The 23,666-nt window shown below is 41.9% G+C and overlaps 2 protein-coding genes across 2 annotated transcripts in view; one reads left to right on the forward strand and one right to left on the reverse strand.

Annotated features, from left to right (window-relative positions):
• Positions 1–9,275: 9,275 nt before the first annotated feature.
• Positions 9,276–11,317, forward strand: spx (spexin hormone; the record flags this gene model as incomplete). The annotated part of the gene is made up of 6 exons (XM_079183667.1): positions 9,276–9,362; positions 9,682–9,765; positions 9,913–9,970; positions 10,308–10,370; positions 10,521–10,607; positions 11,253–11,317. The coding sequence occupies 6 exons, from the start codon at positions 9,276–9,278 to the stop codon at positions 11,315–11,317; spliced, it is 444 nt and encodes a 147-aa protein (XP_079039793.1).
• A 1,256-nt stretch (positions 11,318–12,573) lies between these two features.
• The window catches only part of gys2 (glycogen synthase 2), a gene marked incomplete at both ends in the record, with an annotated part of 30,088 nt that continues 18,995 nt past the window's right edge, over positions 12,574–23,666 (reverse strand). The window contains 8 exons of the mRNA XM_079184239.1: positions 12,574–12,750; positions 14,181–14,261; positions 14,564–14,727; positions 14,851–14,946; positions 16,929–17,055; positions 19,413–19,526; positions 22,743–22,821; positions 22,955–23,014. Coding sequence (XP_079040365.1) covers positions 12,574–12,750; positions 14,181–14,261; positions 14,564–14,727; positions 14,851–14,946; positions 16,929–17,055; positions 19,413–19,526; positions 22,743–22,821; positions 22,955–23,014 — 898 coding nt within the window. The remainder of the gene's footprint in view (positions 12,751–14,180; positions 14,262–14,563; positions 14,728–14,850; positions 14,947–16,928; positions 17,056–19,412; positions 19,527–22,742; positions 22,822–22,954; positions 23,015–23,666) is intronic.

The raw sequence follows: 23,666 nt of genomic DNA on the forward strand, positions 1-23,666 counted from the left end.
CACGGTTAAATCACAACTCACAAATCCACTTCTCCTCATTCAGCCATTGAGTGGTAAAAAACAAAGCTAGGTAAAAAAATTAAATAATCTACACCAAGCAAAATGCAAAAAATATCATAATTTCTTCCATATCTTTCAATTTGAACTCTTACTACTCCGACTAAGCCTCTGCTGTAAGTTTCGTTTCACAATAGTCACGTGCTCGCCCACTGACCAATCACAGCACACGCTGCACCTCACTGCAGAGCTGCTCCTGCAAACTGAGCTGCCCGTAATGCTGACGTACTTGAAGACCAGCTAGCAGCTCTGGCATGTCAAAGAACACGTTGAAGACTATGCCAATCAACAACATTGTCCCCATTCACTTAAACTGCACATGGATTCACTTGTGAGTCTGCAGGCCTGGGGCCTCTCTTCTTACCTAGAGACACAGAGGTGAAATCTGATTGGATAAAAGCTCTACTTAAAACAAGCTGCACTGGAAGCAGAGCAACTGAGGAGCACAATAGCTGTGCAATGAGAAGATAACATAATGGGAAAAATATTTTTATAAATGATGATACATGTAGTGTATTTAAGAAAAATTATAAAATAGCTATAACTTTGTGATTCTGTTTAGGCCAGCAGAGAAGGCTTTGCAGGCCCTGACGGCCCACCACTGGTCACATGTCTACATCTCAATATTACCAGCCAGTTCCTCTTTGGTATTAATAGTTAGGTACTCCACATGATCACTCTCATGTTCTGGTGACCCCTGACCTTTTCATCAGTGCCACTATGGTCAAACGTTCCAGTTGAAAACAAGGAATCTCAAAGTTGAATGGTCAAATTGAGAAACAACTGACTTGACATGTTGCTGGACAGAGGGAGCACACAAACTTTGAAATTTGCTATGAATGTCTCTAGAGGAATGGTGCGTTTGGTAATCCCATGGGGTGCATAGATGGATGTTTGAGATGAGAGAGCATCATCCACTCAATTTGGCTGTATAATTGCAGTTGGTTAAGGTTAGGAAATAATTTGTATTGACAATAAACCACTATCATTTTAGCTTTGATTGCCTTATATTCAGTGAGGCACCGGTTTGCCCTTTTTAAACAGTGACAGATGATATGTCCCTATTAAATAGAGATTGTGCATTTAAATCTAAAATTATTAACTGTAATGGCAGCAGTAGATATTTTGGTGTTAGTGGGTTATTGTCATAGTATGACTGATAGATTTTGGGGCTTCTTTCCTTTAATGTGTTGGACAGAGTGATTGACCGGACAGGGGGAGAGAGAGGGGAGTCCCTGCAGTAAGGACTCAGCTTTGGAACCTAGTGAGCTACTTGTACATGATTGTGGACACAACTAAAATCTTCAGCAAACAAAAGAAGACATTATAGATTCATTTAAATTACATTTAACTTTTTATAGCCCAATAGCACAATTTCTTCTCAGCATGCTTTACAATCTGTACAACATCCAACATTCTTCTGTCCTTGGACCCTTACATGGTAGGAGGAAAAACTCCCCAAAAACCCTTTAACGTGAAAACAAAGGAACAAACCTTAGGGAGAGCAACAGAGGAGGGATCAGTGTGATAGATGTTATGTGTACAGAATGAACAACATAATACATATACAACATGGTTAATCCATGCAGAAGTTATACAAATTATAAAAGTAGTAATAGCAGTAGTAGCACTAGTAATAGCAGAAATAATAACAGCAGCAGCAGTGGAATCCTAAGTGATAATGGTAATAAAAGCAGTAATAATAGCTGTAATAGTTATGAAAATGTAAATAATAATAATAATAATAGCAGGTGACACGACCAAGGTCCAGGTATAACCAGGATCCATGGAAACCTGTGAGGAGAGAAAGCACAGAGACTCTGGGGAGGAAGCAAAGTTAGTAATGAGCATTAATGAGATATGAATTCATACAGAAGGAGAGAGAGAAGAGGAGAGAGGAGCTCAGTGTATCCTAGGAAGTCCCCCGGTCTAGGCCTATAGCAGCATATCTAGGGGCTGGTCCAAGGCAAACCTGAGCCAGCCCTAACTATAAACCTGAGCCAGCCCTAACTATAAACCTGAACCAGCCCTAACCAGAGATGGGCAGTATTTCTATTACTTGTAATTGAAATACGTATTTCAATTACTTTTGAGTATTTTGTAATTTGTATTTGATAAGGCCGATTAAAAATCTAAAGTAATTTGTAACAAAATACATTAGAGTGGAGTAATTTTGTATTTAAAATACTCAAAATACTTTCTCCACGAATCAAAAAACAGTTCACGAGTTCAGTCTTCAGATCTTCAAGTTCAACGGATTGTCTGTCAAGTAAAATATTGTAGCCTATTGTATATACATGGTGATGGTTATAATATCAAGCTAGCGATCGATGCTAACATGCTAGCGATCGATGCTAATATGCTAATGACGCTAGCATGCTGTCTAGGCTAGTGCATAGCCAGTATTTAGCAAGTTAACTTATCAGTCGAGTAGCTAGCTATTTAAGCAAAGCAACTTCACGTGGAGAATCTCCAGAAACTGAGCAGAGTGGATCTGCTTCTGTGTTGAAGGCATAATGATATGAAATGTTCTTATTGTAGAACATATGATGTGTCTTTTTCCTGCTCGCTCGCGAGTAGTTTTTCTTTTTGACAGTAAGTGGGCGGACCCAGTCTCCCTTGTATCTCTACATATAATTGGTTACAAACCTCGTCTTTGGATAAACCGGATATCACTCTGACTTTTCAGATTTTCAGATTGCACTACAGGTCAGGGGCAAATAATGTACATTTTACTGCACGGGTACTTTTACTTTCTGCACATAAAGTACATTTTGCTGATAATAACATACTTGACTAAGGTTTCGATTGCAGGTATTTTAATCATAGTGGATTATTGTTTCATCAGTATGTTATTAGTACGTTTACTGCAGTGAGGATCTGAATACTTTTTCATCCACTAATTACTTGTTAGTGATTTAAGTTGGGTAAACAGTTAATATACAAATAGTGGTCCCTAATCTCGGCTCCAGATCCTTGAGCGGGTCCAAATTGTTGCTCATATTATATCTCTTAACTTCTGTAAACACAACAGTATGATTAAATATGATCATCATGTTTTAATCAATTAAGATCAAAAAGTGTCTTTGAGCTGTTTGTCACAAGAGGTTTGACTATCAAACACACATTGTCTGTAATAGAATGATGGAGTGAATTTAAACCAATCTGAGCAACTTGACTTTAACACATTTTGTATTTAATAACGCTATTAAATTGAATTGAAAACCACCTCTATCAGACCTAGCATCTGCGTCAGAGTGATATCTTTTGCTCGCGCGAGACGGACTTTTGCTCGCGGAGTGATATAAAAGTGCTCGTCAAAGTAAAATACGCTCGCGGCTGTTTGATTTTCGCGCGCGCATGGATCTCATTCGCACTCTCGGATTTTGACAGTGATTTGCCTTCATATGCGGCGTGTGGTGTTCAATGTATGGCTCGAGAAGGTCTTGTAAATAAATGATTCCGTGTCGGCAGAATCGATAGCACTCGTACAGGAAGTCATCATGATGTGATAACGGATCTTGGCGATCTCGAAGAACTCTCTCCCAAGTCAAAATGAAATAAATAAGTGAACAACAATGTGACTACATCCTGTATGGGTCACATTCTTCCCCATATATACATTTCCCCAGATATTAGTTTACATCACCGCAAATATGAATACAAAGCACATCACATGTATTTTACAGCATCCAAAATATGCTTTGCAGGTCAGATCAGAGTTGAATCACTGAATCCATGGAAATATTATAATGCATGTTTGATTCCTATATTTAAAAATGTTTGAAAATTATCATCCCACAAATATGAGTTGCTCTCAAGTGCACCTTTAAAATTTTAAAGTGATATTCAGAGATTAATTTAGGGTTGTAATTGTTTTAGCCTGAACACATTGGTCAATTGTTATTGGGGTGGATATGTATAGATATGTTAATTTATTATAATCTTCTAATAAATGAAGTATATGTACGTATGTATATGTACGTATATGTATATGTACGTATGTATATGTATGTAATATATGGGTGAAGGGGTCAGTTTGTGTTTTCTTCAGGATTTAGTTTGGTTCATTTAAAATGATCAAGATTAAATAACATTTACAATGCACCACCAGTAAACAACATTTTCCTTTATAATGTATCAAATCTGGAGTCGGTTGTTTTAAAACAGTTATGTGAATAGCTCTGAAATGTAATAGTGTAGTTAGTTATGTTAGCAGGTTGTAATTAAGTTATTTTTAAACTTTTGTTCTAATTCTAACTGATGTAAAAAGAATGACTGAAAATACAGGTGGATGGACCATAATAAAACCAACAATAACAACTTAAAGTTAAAAGGAATTGTATTCACAATGTAATACAGTTCAACATAACATGTAACAATATGTTAGAAAATGAACAAGTATTCAGCATTGTACATTCAGCATTATAGATGAGCATTCTACACTTTACATGTGTTTTAAAATAGTTTACACGTGTATAGTAAAGTATGCTCATCTATTTTAATGTTGAAATGTTTACATTATTGTAAATTATGCTGTGAAATGCCGAGCCGACAAGCTCCGCTCCGCCGAGTCTCCAAGTTCAGATGCAAAGTGACAATCTGAGGTCCGCTGACCTTTTATAGCGTCGTGGTGGTGTCGTTTCCATGACATTTACTGAGGCACTCATGTGTTAATTTAAGCACAGCAAATGTGTAAACCATTCGCCGTCAAGTCAAGGCTCCGCTCCGCCGTCAACTGCCGACAGGCTCGGCTCCGCTCCGCCCCGCCGTCAACTGCCGACAGGCTCCGCCCCGCTCCGCACCGCCCCGCTCCGCCCCGCTCCGCCGTCAATTGCCGAAAGGCTCCGCTCCGCCCCGCTCCGCCCCGCCCCGCTCCGCCGTCAACTGCCGACAGGCTCCGCTCCGCCCCGTTCCGCCGTCAACTGCCAGGCTCCGCTCCGCTCCTGCCGTCAACTGCCGACAAGCTCCGCCCCGCCCCGTCCCGCTCTGCCCCGCCCTGCCCCGCTTCGGCCCGCCTTCAAGTGCAGACAGACTCGACGGGCTCCGCTCCGGGCCGACAGGCACGCGAAAAGCCGCCAAGCTCCGCCGAGCCACAACCTCCGCCAATGCCAACAAACTCCGCCGAATCCGACAAACTCCGCCGATGCCGACAGTCTCCTCCGATGCCGACAAGCTCCACCGAGCCGACAGTTTCAGGAGACTGTCGGATCGGCGGTGCTGCTCCGCCGAGGCTAACGCTCGGCGGAACCTGTCGGATCGGCAGAGCCGCTCCGCCGAGCCTGTCGCTCGGCGGAGCCTGTCGGACGTTCGGCAGATACTGTCGGATCGGCGGTGCCGCTCCGCCGAGCCTGACTCGGCGGAACCTGTCGGAGTGGTGAAGCTGCTCCGCCGAGCGACAGGCTCGGCGGAGCCATGAAGGCAAGGCTCCGGCGTCGGGGCTCAAGGCTCCGCCGTCAAGGATCTGGCTTCGCCGTCTACACGCCATGAAGGCAAGGCTCCAGCGTCAAGGCACAAGGCTTCGCCGTCAAGGCTCAGGGCTCCGCTCCGCCGTCGAGTCAAGGCTCCGCTCCGCCGTCGAGTCAAGGCTCCGCTCCGCCGTCGAGTCAAGGCTCAAGGCTCCGCTCCGCTCGCTATACCGCCGTGGTATTGACGTTTCCATGACATTTACTGACGTATGCGCGTCCGTTGTCATGCACCCGATAGCAACAGAGACTCTGTTTTTATTTAAAAATCTAGAATCATAGAAATGCTCATCAAAGCACTGAACTTCAAGCACTCTAATAAGAAAGAGTAACTTCTCCTCCTGGGGTAGAACATGATTTATCTGACCAAATAAGTGCTTCCCATGATACTGTGTTTTTAGTGGCAGCAGATGCAGTCCTGTATGTCTGTCCATTTACAGTCAGTGAATGTGTAACATAAATGATGCTAATTGTGAAATCTTTGTGCATGGATGACTTAAGTCCCTCGAGTATAAGATCAGCTTTCTTTAAAGAACCAATGTTCACAGGGTAGGCATTGCCGACATTGTATTTTGTATTACAGTATATATCTGTATAGGAAGAGGGAGATTGGGAGCTTGTATGTCATATGTGATGAATATTTTCTTGTTGATACAACGCCAAAGTTTATGGGCTGTTAAGTCCCATTAATAAAAATATATATATACATAATCAATCAAGTTGTTGTCTTGTAATAGCTTTGCTTAGTTACACTGACATTCCGTGACTGTTCTTCCTTTTTGTGGGGTTCACCAGAGCTTTGTGTACATTATAGCCCAAACCTGAATGCTCTGCTATACCAAATTGTGAGAAAACAGAAAATCCAGAAAAAAGTATTTCCTATATTTTAAATTCAAAATACATGTATTTTGTTACATTTTCTGGCACCAGGATTTTGTATTTTGTATTTTGTTGTAATACATTTATTTGGGGGTATTTTGTATTTTGTATCAAAATACATTTTGATGTATTTTTGCCCATCTCTGGCCCTAACTATAAACCTGAACCAGCCCTAACTATAAACCTGAGCCAGCTCTAACTATAAACCTGAGCCAGCCCTAACTATAAACCTGAGCCAGCCCTAACTATAAACCTGAGCCAGCCCTAACTATAAACCTGAGCCAGCCCTAACTATAAACCTAAGCCAGCCCTAAGTATAACAGTCATCAAAAAGGAAAGTTTTTAGCCTACTCTTAAGTAGAGCTTTTATCCAATCAGATTTCACCTCTATGTCTCTAGGTAAGAAGAGAGGCCTGAGGCCCTCTAGGTAGACTTTGCAGATTAAAGTATATGGGGGACGATATTGTTGATTGTCATTGTCTTCAACCAATCAGATTTTTAGTTTGACATGTTGGGCGTATTCTTTGACGTGCCAGAGCTTTCTCAGTAGCCTACAAGTGCGTCAGCATTAACGTGCAGCGTGATTGGTTAGTGGGCTTCCGTCACTGTTGTAAAGCTGAAAGCTAGCTAGCAGAACTTAGTAGTAGTAGTAGAGTTCAAGTTGAAAAATATGTAAGAAGTTATGACATTGACATGACATTTTTAGCGTTTTGCTTGGTGTAGCTTTGTTTTTTTTAACACTCAATGGTTGACGGAGGAGAAACAGATTTGGGAGTTACTGGCAACGCCTTTCTCAAGAAGGACATTTCCAGAAAAACTGGACATCGTAAGAAAGGGTCGGCCAACCCCACAGCTAGCAGCCCTGACCCAGCATGGAAAAGGATTTGTACGAACGGTATTCCTGGCTAACAGCATCAAAGAAGCGTGGCACATTTCATGGCTAAGAATGCGTATTATTTGCAGCTGAGCGTCTTGGTGTTTGGAGCTGTTTGGAGCTACGTTACGCTAACCTGAGTTGGCTAAACAAGGCAGCAAAATGACACCATAGCACGGCAGGACACTTACAAGCTACGGTGCTTTTGAAAACTTTAGCTGAGACCCGAGTGGATCTACAACTCAACGAACACGTTCGCAGGAGGACCTCTTACTGGAACTGAACCATTGTGATGTTCTGTACAACCGCGTCATTAAACTCTTCATTAACAAAGAAAGGAGGATGGACTTTGTCTTTAAGTGAACAGCAGCTTTGGTAAGTGAAGTGCTTTTGTGTTTTTACATCTGCAGTATCGTTACTACTGTGTTAATTTGTCTATGGTGTCGTTTTTATGATATGGTTAATATTGTTCCCTCTGATGTGAATAATATTTGAATGGCTCGTGCTCTTCAGTGTGTAGATGAATACGTGTTTTAGCGCTGCAGTGTTGCTGGATTGATGTGTCATGCGTTGTTGTCATATAAATATATGTGACTGGTTCTTGTGAGTTTGTTCTTGTCATTGTGTTGATTACATTGATTTTGACCATTGTCTGTTAATGAAGAAGCATACCGTCATGTGCGGGGTTAGGGTCCGGACATTTGATTCTCTGTTTGGGGTTCTGTTTTCTTTTACAAAGGAAGAATTATGGTCTGGAGAAATGGGGATTGTGTGTCGATTGCTTTAGCCCTGTTTGAATCAGTAGGAACAGCTAAACGCTGCGGGGAGAGTTTGTGGCGTGTGTGCTGCTGTTGTTTTTCCTGCTAAGCTAGTTTAGCATAGTGTGCGTCTCAGAACACACGTGCCTCACCAGAGTACAATGTTGTTCTTCTGTGGTGGTCAGACAGCACGTTGTTTGTTACGTTGGGTGGGTTGCCAGGTTGAGCGCAGTGGCTCCACCGAGAGAACATTATATTTCCCACAATATTTTTATATTTATATATATCCCCCCTTCTGCATTTTTCAAATGCACTAGTATTATTCAAACGTATTGTTCGTAAGCCTCGTACTGAACGGTTTAATATGAATATGTGTATTGTTACACCCCTAGAAACAAATAATAACCGTAGCTGTGGCGTCATAATGAGGTTACTAAGAGGAGGTTCAACTGTAGAACAGCACAGAAGGCCCAGGAATAAAATGCACGGCCACTGATAGCTATGGTAGTCGGCTACAACACCCAGTGTCAGACAGTTGGCTGGTTTTTAATGTGTAGATGTGTAATGTGTATTTTACACTCATTTAACAATAACAATCCTGACCAATAAACGGAGATATGTAATGCATTACTTGGAAACTAACTAACTTTTTTATACATAAATGCAGCTTTGTGCAACAGCAGAATATACCAATGAACTGTGAAGGCTACATGGGAGCAGCAGAGGGGGGACTTGGACTCTTAGCTAACATCCTGATAGACTGGGTCCTGGTATTAGACGATGTGACATCACTGACAGGAAAATTCACTGCCCCCAGTCTTCCTCACCAATGCAGGCTTTGGATTATTACATTCATAATTGGAAGTGTGGCCTTTTGATTCATAAAACCCAGCTCTCATCTCTCCGTGTTCTGCTCCAGTGAGCAAGGTGCAAACATCAATAATCCACAGGAGGAATTATTACTCATTACTCATACTCCTATCGACAGTGACGACCACGTTTGGCATTAACGGCCTGCAGCTCCAACATGTTGATACATGGAGCAGAAAGTGCTTATGGCAGCTGTTTTAATTCACCAGTATTCACACTAGCGCTCTCAATGAAAGGAGCAGGATCGATCAGCTCTCCTCACCGCCTCCGTGTCAACAAATTGGCGTGACCTATGGCTGCTGGCATCATGAAGGAGCGCGGAGCTCAGCCGGTTCCCCGCCCAGGCCCAGAGGATATAAATACAGGGAGAGGATGCACCGCCAGCAAGAAGACCCGACCTCTGCCTCTCTCATCCTCTCTGCTGGACACCAGGCTCACAGGATCCACCACACCATGAAAGTAAGTACAATGTAGGAAAAGTTGTGCCTTTAATCAGAATAACCTGAATCACCTAATGCATGTTTCTCCTACCTGCAAAAAAGATTCTGATAAAACACGATAGCTCTGTTTTCTGTTTTCTTATTTTATTTCACCTGACTGCAGATGACATTTTTTTTTTCCAAACAAGCATCGTGTCTTCAAATCTCCATAAGATACTCTTTTGCACTTGAGTTTCAAAGTTAGTCGGTGAATGTAAAGCTTGGTCTGCCTCTGAGAAGGATGCTGGTACTAATCCTGAATGAACGCGTCTGTCCCCATGTGTCTTTCTCCTCCACAGGGTCTGAGGACCATCACAATAACTTATGTCCTCACGCTTTTACTGCTGGCGTCGTTTATCTCGCAGTCGTCGAGCGCCCCAAAGGTAAAGCAGATCCTCTTAATTCAACTACTGCCTCAATACTAGAGTATGCTGTAAAGAAAGAGAGCTCAGCATGTGGAGCACGGATTGTTAGCTCACAGGAGAGCAGGGTTTCAAAGCAGAGAATACAGTGTTGTTTCTTCATTTAAGGGCTCGTTCCAGCGGAGGAACTGGACCCCGCAGGCGATGCTGTACCTCAAGGGCACTCGTATGTATTTGCCTAATGAAGCGTGTGTGGGCATGGAGACCCCAGTGTTCAATATTAGAAACATCCATACTACAATATCAAATGAATAAACACAGACACACATCTTTTTGGGATGTATTTTTCTGTCTTTTGTCCATCTCTTCACGTGACTTTGTGAAAGAAGAGCTGCTTCATAAAAAACACTGTTTTAGGCTGAACGCACTGAGTTCTTTCACACTGTCATGGGTATATTGCGTAATGTGAATGTTTATTCATGTTATTATTTACCTTTGTATTTGTTTCTACATCACATTCCAGCAGTGATGGACGCATCTTTTTCTTTCTTTCTGTTTCCCAGAGGGCCGAAGGTTCATCTCAGAGGACCGAAAAGAAGGAGACGTCTATGACACATTACACCTAGGTACAACGGAGCTTCTGGTTCAAGTAGAGCACACGTGTGTGTCATGTATGATACGGTTCCATGGAGCCTGGATCCATGGCTCAGGATAATGACTGTGTGTGTGTGTGTGTGTGTGTGTGTGTGTGTGTGTGTGTGTGTGTTCGCTGTCAGAGACCCGCAGTCAGAACACAGAGAAGCTGAGCGTGGACCAGGCCGCCACCGTCCTGCTCCACTTCCTGCAGCAGGCGAGAGAGGGAGGTGAGCTTTGGGTTCACTAAGGTGGACACAAGGAATGCTTTACATTCATATTAATATTGTCTTTTTTTTTTTAAGAAAACTAATTGAAATTCAACTTCAATTATTCAGACCCTGAGTCCTATAATCACAGCTGTATCTGGACGATGCTGTACAGTATTTGTATGTTGATGGAAAAAAGACAACGTTGATTCTGGTGTTTACATTTACATCAATAAACATATAACATCAAGATATAACTTTATTTGTGAGGGCAGCCTGTCTGTAGCCTGTGAGGCGATACCAACAGGGTTTTAAAAGTGAAGGAAACACATGTTAAACTCAAACGTAACAGACCATCGTCACTCTGTTGACAAAGATAGACATCCTTCTAGCAGCTGGAAGCTCTCTGATATCTAACGTAAGGATCTTTTCAATACTTTCAAAGTAACAATATAACAAGTGTTCTATTTTATATTATATTATATCTTATATTATAAAGTGTTATGGAGGTCTAATTTAAAATCAAAAGGGGTCTATTAAGGACTCTCAGGAAAACAGTTGAAAGATTCAGTATCTTTTGTTCTGTCTAACTCAAAACTTATATTTTATATATGTTATAAATTAAATTCCATAATTGAATGTTCACGTTGTCTTTCTCTCATCTAGCCGATGAAAACCCAGACGAGGTGTATTTCCAGGAGCTGCCGGTGTGGAAGAGAGAATACTTCTGATCCCCTTTCTGACATTCCCAGAGCGGTCTCTGTGCTGTGATTGAAGGTTTTGGGTTCTGTGTGAGGGAGAAGAACAGCTGTTTTGTAAATATGAATTATCTGACTCTGTTTGAAATGTGATGTTTTAATAAAAAGAGTTGAAATTCTTAGCACTACTGGTTTGAGAATGTCTGAGTTTTTTATAATGGTTTATCAAGTATGCAAATGATAAATTATTATTATTATTATATTGTTTAACAGAAAATCAAATACATAATAAAAAAATTACTATTTGACCAAGAGAGAACTAAACAATGTACACAGGCACAGAGGGGTGGAAACTTGTAAAATTGTTGTAGATAAGAAGATTTGTTAGGCTATTATAATTATTGTATGGCATCTGCATAGCAAATGATCCCTGGCTAAGCCCCGCCCCCTACTGCTACTCCATCAAGCTGTCAGAGCTAAGTTACCATGGAGCCCACACTGAAAGTCACTGAGCTCCCTGAACAAACAACGAATATTATACATTTTAGAAAAACGAAAAAGCCTTTCAGGGAGAAGCAGACAGACGGGTCTGCAGTCTGCGTTGGAAGGATATGTCCAGGTTTAAGGACACAGACAGAAGCCAACGTGTAAAAGTGAACCACCACATCACCTGGTGATCCTGACAAAGGACAATGAAATTAAGACACAACACTGGTCCTGAAAAGCCGGGAAGGTCTACGTTCAGCGTAGCTAGCGTAGCATAGAAGTGCTAACTCTAGTTAATCCTGTGCTAACATGCTCAGCTGATGTTAGCTCCACAGGCTTTTACGTAGAAACGGAAACAATTTTCGGTTAGTTGTCGGACCCTGGCTGGAGCTGGCCAATGCTACGCTGTAATTGGCCAGACTGCGTTTTAGGGCGGGACTTAGGGAAGGGTGAATTGAAGACATTATCCTTGTTTTGTATAAACTGACTGAGAGGAAGCATGAAAACAAAGAATGGAGCTCTAGGGAGCACCACAATTACTCTGAGCTTGAGAACAGAAGTCTGGGTTTGGTGATGGACCTGGATCAGGGCTCGTACATCCCAAAGCACTACCAAAGGCCAACTATTTTCATAACGCTTTCAGGCCTTTTATTATTTTGTCTCAAATCCACAAACTTTCGAGAGCCTTCCATTTTTTGACTTTATTCTTTACACATCCATGAGGAACACTGTGACTGACTGTAAACCTGTGTTTTTTCAGCAGCTTCTCAGCTTCCTAACTCTCCAGGTTGCTTCTTCTTGCCCTATGGCACAGCACCCAGCACAAAGGGAGCTTTAATGTTCAGCCGGTCCCTCTCAGCCTCCTCATCTTCATCGTAGGGCTCATCATCATCATCGTCGCTGTGGTGGGGGGTGGAGTGGACGGAGGCAGAGGGAGAGGGGGGCACCGAGTAGGGCCGTGGGTAACGGAAACCCTCTGTCTGTGGAGACAAAGGTGTTATCGCAAATGATTCTGCGTGACTTTTTGTAAAAGATGTTCTGACTTCCACAGCTTTCTGTTCATGTCTAAAGCACCTGCAGAGAAACAGACTATCCTCCACAGCAGCTGCTTCATAGCTTGTACTGAAGGCTTCCATAAGAAGTTGCAACATCAGAGATCTTTGACTTTCCTTCTCATTTTGCCTTCTGCCTCAACTTCATGCTCATTCCTTCCTTCTATTCTCCTCTTTCTTCTCTTCTTCCGTTTTCTCTTTTTTCTAACCCTCTGTTCGTTTTTCTTTCTTGCCTTTGATTCTATCCTTACCCCCTCTTTCTTGCCTTGTGTTGAATTCCTTATTTCCTTCATCCACTCCTTCATCCAATTTCTGATTTCTTGTTCTCTCTTTGTTTCTCCCCTCCTCCCTCCCCCCTCCTCCCCCTTTACCTTCTGCATTGGGCAATGCCCTCCCTTTCCCAACTACTTCCCAGCTTCCTATCTTCCCCGTCCTTCTTTTCCCTTTTATTTTCAGCTAGATATTATAACTCTAATAATACTTGTGAATGTCAAAATAAAATGTAGACTAATTGTGACTTTGAAATTAAAATGTGTATCAGACCAGCACACGCCACCAGGATCTCTTGTCATTCATCCAAATGTTAAGCTACCAACTAAAGTCTGACAAATGTGGGAACAATCCCAAAGTACACCGAGCGTGTCAGTCAGAACATGAGAGGGATTCTCGTGTTCATGCATGACACGTTTCAGGTTCTCACATAGACACCACAAGATGCTTCTCTGTTTGTAATACCATTAGAATATAATAACCCAAAGGTGTGAACAGTTGTTGCTCACCTTTTTTCCAGTGAAACTCTTGCTACGTAAATGGAATAAGTAGTAAAAAGTAAAAATGTGTTGAGACTTAACTGTAAAGCCCTCAGCAATAATAAACTGTACATTATTGGAATGAATGAATGAATGCCACATAAACCACTTCAAAAGTTCTAACATGAATCATATCTATAGCAGTGGGCATAGATATGTAAAAGACCCCCCACACAGAAGACAGCCAAATGCAGCCAAGTCATTGGGGTCATTTTGCATCTCTTTGTCGACATTAGATTGGAATTTGAACAGTCACTTCAGACTGATGTTTCGATACTAAGAACCCTACGTGCCTGTAACCCCCCCCCCCCCACAGCCACCCCCCTGGCCCATCTCAGCAGTCACATGGACTGCAGTAGGGTACTGGGCAATTTTATAAATCATTTATTAGGCATTTTCACTCATTTCACAGGAACATAAAGTAGTTTATTTGTCATTTTTTTGCAGATGCAAATTATAAAAGTACTTTCCATTGTTAAAAGATGTATGTTGGATGAGTCTGAACCCAGCGGAGGTATTCATTCTCTAGTGCAGACACTTCTTCCTTACCTTCAGCGGGTACATGGGGTCCATCTTGAACTTGTCTGGGAAAGCTCTGTTCAGTGCCAGATGGCGGGCGTGTACGTAGAACTGCAAATCACAAGTCAGCAGAGATGTACATCAACTAACTGAACAACTTATAAACGTTATCATGAAAAAGGAGAAGGGTTAGACAGGAGGGACTACCTTAAAGAAGACGTCCCGCTTAGTTTCAAAGAGCTTATGGTTTAAATGGAAATCTCTTTTTTACTGTTTTCATGCATTCAAAGAGTTGTGTTGATTATTATCTTATGAGTTGTGTATGCAGACATGAATCAGTATTCTGCCTGCTAGATGTTGTATAATGCTCTCCTCTCCAACATCTATTTGGTGGTGGTGCAGCAGAAACAGACCCGTCCCAGGTATCTCCAGTCCAGCAGGTCAGACAGCCTCTCAGTCCGGTTCCGCTGGATGACGCGCTGGCGCAGAGACTGCTGGCAGAAACTGAACATGAACTGGGTCAGCTGGTTACAGGACGCTTCCGGCGAACAGGACCGTCTATCCACGATGTATACACCTGATAGATACAGTGAGGGACACAGATGGACAGTCATGTAAGTCTTTGAAATGAAAGGGTTATTGGAGCTTTGACATGAGGCAGGCTGTTTATAAGACTAGATGTGTGTGAGTGTGTCCACACCATAGGCAGCAGGGTCTGACACGTGCTCCTCCATGAAGCAGCCGAAACCAGACAGGTTGGTGGTCACACTGGGAATGCCCATTACAGTACATTCACCTGGGGAAATACAACACAGCTCAGAAAGGTACAGTATGGTTGTTGTCAATCTCTGATCCACCGTCTATCGGTGTGATGATGGTTGAGCCTCTGGGGGCGAGGGGCTGTGTTTCTGGGGTTCCGGTGTAGCCAGCACTTATCAAGGCCAAGACTTCCTTTTCCTTGTGCTGCTTGTTGTTTACAGTCCGATTAGCAACTTGAGATGTGAGACTGGAGTTGGTGTTGAGAGATGACGTAAATGAAGCCAGACAAAGTTGAGTCACCATCAGATGGTATCCGGTGGGTTCCCAGATTACATCTCAGCCAATTTGTTCATCCTCTTTTATTTGTATACTTAAGACTACAAACGGAAACCTGAACACGATATCAGAATCTTGCCTACATATTCTACATGTGAATGCAGAATCTGTCTATAGACATTTGGTTGCTGTCATTGGTGATCAGGTGACAAAATACACCATCTAGAAGGTTGTGACCTCTTTGGGCCACCGGAGCTGATTTACATATGTGACTTGACCACCCAATTGCATCAAGTAGGGTGCGGATTTGTGGACAGAGCAGCTCAATTGTTGGTAAACCAGCAGGGTGCATTGTATGTACAGAATGTTTCAATCTAACTCTACTTACATAAACTGCCTGGTGGCAAAGCCTGTACAGAATATAGAGGTTGCTGCTCAAAGTATGCGTCATGCATTAGTTATGCAGCCCAGCATGCGATATAAGCCTGAAATGTGTTGCAGGGTTCACAGGCTTATATAGGCTGCCTTATTGTTGTCAAGTCAAACACGGGTTTCTTTTAAGTAAATAGAAGAAATATAAAGAACTGAAAAAGATTTAAGCTAATTGTAAAGAAAGCAGTTTGTAAGGTAATAAATACTGACAATCTGACTGTTCGGGAAAGACACAGGGCGGAACCAATCTGACTAGAAGTCTAGATAAGCAGACACGCAGTGACACACCGTGTCGCAGTAAATACGGTCCGGAATCGGACAAACACCGCACCAAAAGAGATCGCATGGTGTTGAGATCTGCGATATGACTGCGCATGACTGATGAGTCTAAAAGTCCGGAGAGAGCTGAACTTTGCAAACAACTGAGAGCCTTTGGAGCTGAGTGAAGATCACTGCGCCACCAGTTCATTTGAAAAACTTGCATCTTAAAAGAAAGTGCTTGATTTTAGAAAAATGAACGAAAATGAAAGTGTGGCTGGAGTTAACTTTCTTCTTCTCTTTTGTTCAATCCATTTCCCATCATAACGGTCTCAGTGAACTTTATAATAAACAATCTTTACAGATCTCAACATCTTGCCCTCAGTTCAGACTGGAGTGTTTGCTCTCAAGATTAATGTTTGGTCTCGTAGTGGCGTTTCACATCAGCGCTTTTAATAATGGCCACGGTATCTGAACACATGAGACAGATTCAGTAGCGCCAGCAGGAAGAATGAACAAAAAAGAGTCTTTGTTAAAAGCTGTTTTCGTGGTCCACTCTTCTCTTTTTAGAGCCCGCCATGTTAAACCACTTCTCCCACTTACTTCTCCCACTGGTGTCTCTCTCCCTCTCTCTCTCTCCCTCTCTCTCTCTCTCTCTCTCTCTCTCTCTCCCTCTCTCTCTCCCTCTCCCTCTCTCTCCTTTCTATGAGTAAATCTCACTTGGCTAACGATGCATTTCAGAATACACATATTCGATTGGCTGAGTAGCGTCACATGAGATGATTTACAACGTATGTAACTGCTGACCAAGTACCGTAAAGGCTAGAAAAGCTGTGCAGATTAAAATAGAAGCGCTCCGCCAAAATGTATAATTCTCAATTATCCATCAGTTATACGCCCGGGTCCGGATAGGACAGAGTCTGGGTCCGGATCTGGACCGCGGTCCGCCTATTAGTGACCCCTGCTGTAGAGATTTGTGTGCCACTGTACTTCAGGAACATGAAGCATCAGTGTGTATAGATGAATGCATGCTTGGTTACAATGTGAGGTTACCAGGTGTGTATCCCCATGGCTCATAGTAGGAGGGGAACACTCCAAGGTTACAGCCACGAACAAAGTCCTCATAGTCCATTGGCAGCAGAGGACTGGTGGAGGACAGGAACTCAGGGTGGAAGATGATCTGAGAGGAGAGACAGGGTAACATTTTCACAAATATAGAGTAGAAATGTGACAAAGTGTTAGTCACTTGTATCAATTCAGTGACCTAAATTATTGTACTCAATCCTGTTTCTTTCACGTATTGTTGTAAATGTCCTGCCCCCAAGGTTAATGCATCTTTAAGGTTTTAGTTCCTCAACTCCCAGCCTCCTCTTCAACCTGTCTCGCTCAAGCATGAATTTCTGGCAATGACAAATGATATGCTCTACAGATTCTGGTACTTGGCAGTGCTCACATAGTCCTGCTGGGTGTTTATTTATTAGTTGCATTGTTTTGTTCAGCCTTGTGTGTCCAACCCTCAATCTGGTTAATGTTTTCTTCTGTGGTGCTTCTTCTAGATGGCCTCCCTTTGCCAACTTCACTCTGAACAGCATAAAGACGTCTTCCTGTGTCTCCCAACTGTGCTGCCATTCCTTAATAATGTATCTTTTGATTATTGATTTAGCTTCTGCTTTGCTGAGTAAAATGTCTGTCTTGTGCTGCCTTTCTAAAGCTTGTTTTGCTAATTTATCTGCTCTTTTGTTTCCTTTTACCCCTCTGTGTGCTGGTACCCACATAAATGATACTAAAATACCCATATTCTTAAGTCGGAACGTGTTTCGTATATTTCATTAATTAAATCCTGTCTGCTATGGGATGTGAATGGTTGTAATGAGGATAATGCTGAACTGGAATCTGAACAGACAATGACCTTTTGACTTCATATTGCAAGGTTGGTATGGTGACCGCAAAACCAGTTCTACCTGTATCAGGATCTTTAGACCCATCTGTGTGCTGGAGTAAATGATTGATATGCTGTCTGTTGTCTATCCTCCACCACTCCTGCAATGTTATCAATGTCTTTAAATGCTTGGGTTTTGTCCAAAAAAGAATTATCAACTGACACTGGCTAATCTCCACCACCACGGTTTTCTTCGTGTCATTATGTTTGACCATTCTGGAAACTTCTCTTTATCGACCTCCAACTGACAGATCTGCCTTGATGACAGAATCATCTGTCAGGTTCCTTCGACGGTTTTGTTGTGTAGTTTTCACCATCCACCTTCTCCGACCTCTGCAGCTCTCTTCCCCCTCCTCTTTATATTGTGTGTTCTACCAGTGTTCTACCTCTCCTCTCATTTCAGAATATTCACTTCCTGCTCTTGTGGGTTTTCCCGCCACTGTGATTGTCTGCCCCGCCCCTGCTTGATCCCACCTGTGTCTAATCACCTAACCCTCCACAGAGTATCTAAACCCTGTGTTCGCCTGTCTCTGTGCCAGTTCGTCTTCGTCCTCTGTGTCAAGCGGTCCAGTGATTTTACTATTCATGTTCCTGGTTTCTCTGATCTCTGCCTGTTTGTCCTCATCCCTGCCTAATCGGTTTGCCTGTTCTGACTGCCTTCCTGTGTACCGAACCTTTGCTGATAAGTAAAGACTGTTTTAGTTACACCTTATTCTTTTGTCTGGGTCCTGTTTTCCCTGTGGTTTTGTGAGTTATAACAATAATAAAAATGGGCATTTTTCCCTTTAACTTTCACCATTTTCATTTTACATTTCACTAATTTTCATTTGGTGCCAATGCTACAGTTTTGTAGTATATTGTTTTTTGTATTACAAGAAGATGCATGTTTCTTAAACTCGTGGTGTCTTGTAATCCCATGTAGGATGGGCCGGTTGCTTGGCATGACACAGATATAAAAACAAACTAACAATCAAACGGTCAACTTTGTTCACAACATATTTAGCTGCTGGACTCTGACGACCTCTGTTTTAGATATTTGTGGTTCACCTGTATCTCTAAATGTAATGGACAGATTACCCTGGAATTAACCGAACACACCCATGCTCAATACAAATCATTCAAAGAAAATCCAGAACCCATTATGTAGTTTCTCTTTTTGATGAATAGGTGACTTCTAAGCTGAGAGAGTTCCCACAATAAACTGTAGCTTTATAACATTAGCATTTCACTAGTTTGAATGTCCTAATCTTACAGAACAATGGTTTAACTCCCTGATTTTTGACACCAGCGTTTTCACTTACCTACAAGACACATTGCACACATTTCTGTACAGACATTCACGGTTCCAAAATCATGAATCCTACGACATTTTCTCTAGTATCAGCATTACATTGATTGTTGTGTTTTTTAGTGAGTTAGCTCAAAGCATTGCTGTCTGCAGCTTCATAGAGCTGCTGCAAAGCCCTTCTTGTTCTGACCAAAGTATTGTTCTTCATCATCACCAGGAAAGTCATGCCTAAGAACGTCCCACAAACGGACTCTAGAAAAGAACACCTTGATGATGAACACATACAAATAGCATTCAGGATGTTGTCTACCTTGACGCGGTCCTTCCTGGAGTTAAAGAGGCCGATGCGTCTGATGTTGGAAAGGATGGGATCTGTTGAGTCGTCCAGCATGTTGTGAGTGGTCACCGGAGGGAGGCTGTGTCTCTGCATACAGGTTTTGGTAGAAAGAGGAGACAGGTAAGTTTGGATTGTGTGTTAGTGGATGGAATTTTCAATCACCACATTTCCATACCTGTCAAGATATATAACGTTTTGGATTAGACTTACATCATCATCATCATCATCGTCATAATGTCAGTTTAAAGGTTCAATATGTAATATGTGGCTGGTATTTTAGTTTAAAACATTCAATAAATGAACTAACATGATAAGGATTGTCACTGTCTATTCATATTCATCAACATGAATCCCATGACTTTATGACTGTATGAGTATAACTGTTAAACCTGTGTAACATAAGCATATCGTTTGTTTTCATGGACGGCCGAATGGTGCGTCACTTTAAATGTTGCTGCCGCAAGGAATTGTGGGCGGTATTATCTGCTTTCCTCAGTCCAACACAAGAGGACAAAGAGGTAGAGCTGCTCCAAGTGCTTGTTAATAATACGTCCAAGTTCCGTGTGCGTTTGATAGTTTCAATATTGGATTCAAGTTAAAGTGGCAGAAATTAGAAAAAGACTCTCAGCCTTCCTGGAAGACGGACTGCCTCGACTCCCCGCCGCATTAGCAGACTTTCTCTTTGTGTGTTTACACAGGTCAACACAGGTTAATTAGGTCCATCTCCGGGAGCTGCTGCACGCTCTCCTCCAGGCAGCGTGGTCTCCTGGCTGTGGGGAGGACGAGACCAAGGAGCGGTTTGTTTCTCATTTCTGCCACTTTGGATTTAATCCAATAAAAAAACTATCAAAACGTAACGTGACACAGCCCCGTCTAGTGTCTCAGTAAACACAGAGGGCTGATGTAAGCTATAGGCCAACGCTGCACGGGAAGATTATATGATAGCAGCGTCTCAGTTTCAGCAGTTTGGTTTAATTTTGCGTATTGGTCACTTGTACATTTAGAGCAGGGGTCGCCAACCTTTACTATCCAAAGAGCCATGTTGCCCTATTTTCCACCAAATAAAATTCGTCTGGAGCCGCAAAAGCTATTTGATGTCAAATTTCTCGCCACATATCAAGCATTCAGGTAAGCCAGCATCGTTCGCAGTGAAAGTAAATGAATACGTCCACGCAGAATTAAACTCTCTATTTTCCTCCGTGACTTTTCTTCTTTTGGATTTATCCATTGATAGTTTACCGAGGGTGGAGGTCTGCAAATCATGATCAGGCACCTACAAGAAAAGGCACATGATGATGTAATACAAGTGGCGGAACGTGAACAGTGTACGTGAATAGTCACGTGATATTTGTTTTCAGGCGTTTAAGTCTGGACGGAGATCATCTCGAAAACGATGCTTAAACGCCGTGTGGACGGAGGACTCAGGGAGCCGCAACAGAGGGGCCAAAGAGCCGCATGCGGCTCCGGAGCCGCAGGTTGCGACCCCTGATTTAGAGCGTGTGGACACAGTAGTAGAGGTGGAATGCATGCTGACCCCTAATTCTTCGTAACATGTGGTCTTACACATTGCCCTTTTAAAGGGGGTCAGGGTCCTGAATAATGTCCTGATTTGAATCCATTTCCTTCAAGGATAATAATGTTAATCAATTAATCTTTCAATATAGCGTATGCTCATTGCACCAGGATTAAAGACTGAAAGATGCTTAAGTCTCCTGCGAACTCCACTGGACAGATAAATATGTATATTCAGTCTGGTTTCTCTCTGTGGCATATTCGCTGAATTCCCGTTCCTAAATGTAAATGTTTGGCTGCATTCATATACTATAAGTCACACAGATCCAAGCACACATGCCTGAAGCAGTGGAGTGAGGAGAAATGACCTAATGAGCATTTGAGTCAGTGGTCCGTGACTAGTAACCTTTCAGGGGGGGATTGTGAGAGCTATTGATCAATTCAGGCATTATCTAAACCTAACAATATCCGATTACTGTCTCACATCACGACACAAAGCAAAATCAGTAATTTCAATCGGGAATAGCTGTCATTACCCAGGGAGTCGTTTGTTGCAAAAATGTGAAATTTGTGTTCAAGCAGTGATTCACCATACACAGAGAGAAAGGGTCTGACAACTATCCGGCTCTGCTCCTTGGACTCTCATGTAGTCGTTTTTATGCTGGTTTAGTGGATTTGGAGCTGGTCGTGGTTAAATGTTTTGTAATAGTGATGCTTTTCCAAAAATGAAATAACATTTTTTCAGGGAGTAAACTCTGTAGGCAAGTGGAATGCTCCGTGCAAGTGAAAAATAAGCTGTTTTACTTGCCAGTTAGCCATACTTGCTTGTCAGAAATGGAAAATGTATTCCTATTATAAAATAAATAAAATCATCAAAAAATGTATTAACTTACAAAACAAAATGAATATGCTTTCCTCAAACCCACAAGACTCCATTGACAAAAACAATAATTTCACCTGGCTGATCATCGTAAAAATCCTTCACTGAAACTCGACAAACAAAATAAAATTCATCAAAACTGTCTTGTTCCAACAATCCCCCCAAATCTGGTTTGGTTGAAATAAAGCTCCAGGTCACAGTCACGTGACTGAAAACTATGAATTGCAACAACGCTCCTGTTTCTCAAACCCCCAACATAACATGCTGAAACGATCTCCCTCAGCCAATCACACAGTAACACTGTTCTCCTTTCTGCTGCTGTCTGTTGTCATTTCAGTAAATAACATTGTGACCTTCTTTCACCCCATTCACCTCCAGTCTTCATCATATCCAGTGCCCAGTGCTCCTCATCCCATCATTTGATCTTAAGCAACTCCCTTCATCACCACCACTAGTGTCTACTCCAGAGGGAATATTCCTGATCTAACCATTGCATTACTACCCCCTTTTAACATAATAAGTCATGATGGAGTCCAATTGTCAAAGACTCTTCACTAATTATTTCATCATGCATGTGTAAAAACGAGATCAGCACCATTAAGATGGAAAACAAATGATTCCATTTGGTTAGAATAGTTTTTTCTACCTCAAAAATCATTTAGATGTAATGTAAATGTAGTTTGATTTTTGATAATGTCCCGTTCTATTTTTTATTCATGTATGATGAAAAATCCAAGCTATCCAGCCAAGAAAACAGGGCTGGACTGGCCTTCTGTCCGGCCACTGTGTCCGATATCCTTTTTTTATTTGTGCAACATGACGAAACCTGAATGACAGAAGACGGAATGTAAAAAGGAAATCAGATGAAAAAAAATAAATAATCAATCCGGTGCCCATGTTAGTTTTGGTACCTGAGTGGCGAAGATGGCTCTCTTCATAATGGTGAAGTCGTCTCGATCCAGAATGGAGTTCATGTCAGGGATCATCCCTCTGAGGAAAGAGCGAACAATAAACACAAACATAGCACACGCGTAATCATCATTCATCACAGAGAACCAGTGTTGATGTACACAGTGTAAAATCAATAGATCTGTGGGTTCACTTACAGTCTCCAATTACTTACTTTAACAGCGCATCATACAGCTTTTTACCAAACTTCTCCTTCACAGTGTGAGCTGTATCCCTGTGGAAGTCAAATAGAAACCTTTTTATTTACCGTTTAACCCAAACTCATGAACTTCACCAGCACTGCTAAACAAAATCAAAATGCATGTGCCAACAAAACCGAAAACTGGAGCAGCCATTATTAGCTTTCTATTAGGATGACATTAGTGGCAGAAATTTTGAGAGAATGTTGAGGTCCTATTTTTAGGTCTAGAGGTTTGAAAAAGTGGCTTGGCATCCCCAATCCAAAAGTCCTTTTTATAAGCATTTCCTGATGTGCCACTGCTATGGTTAAGGTTAAGTGAGGTTTAGACACAAAGACTGTTTGGTTCAGGTTAGACCAGGGGTCGGCAACCTTTACTCTCCAAAGAGACATTTTGATCTATTTTCCACCAAATAAAATGTGTCTGGAGCCGCAAAAGCTATTTGATGTCACAGTTTATAAAGTTTTATATATAGTTATATTATATATACAAAAACTATAGTTTGTTGTATTTATGAAATTATAGAACAAGAATAAAGACACTTGTTGACATTTTATTGCTATTTTACGTGTTATAACAATATCAAACTCTTATGAAGAGGAGACTTTGCTGCAGCAGTTGAGAAATTGCTATTTTTCGCTCATCTCCAGCGTGATACTTTCCAGCAAATGCTGTGTGTTTGTTCTG

The sequence above is a fragment of the Pholis gunnellus genome (assembly GCF_910591455.1).
Source record: "Pholis gunnellus genome assembly, chromosome: 22".
Classification (NCBI taxonomy): Eukaryota; Metazoa; Chordata; class Actinopteri; order Perciformes; family Pholidae; genus Pholis; species Pholis gunnellus.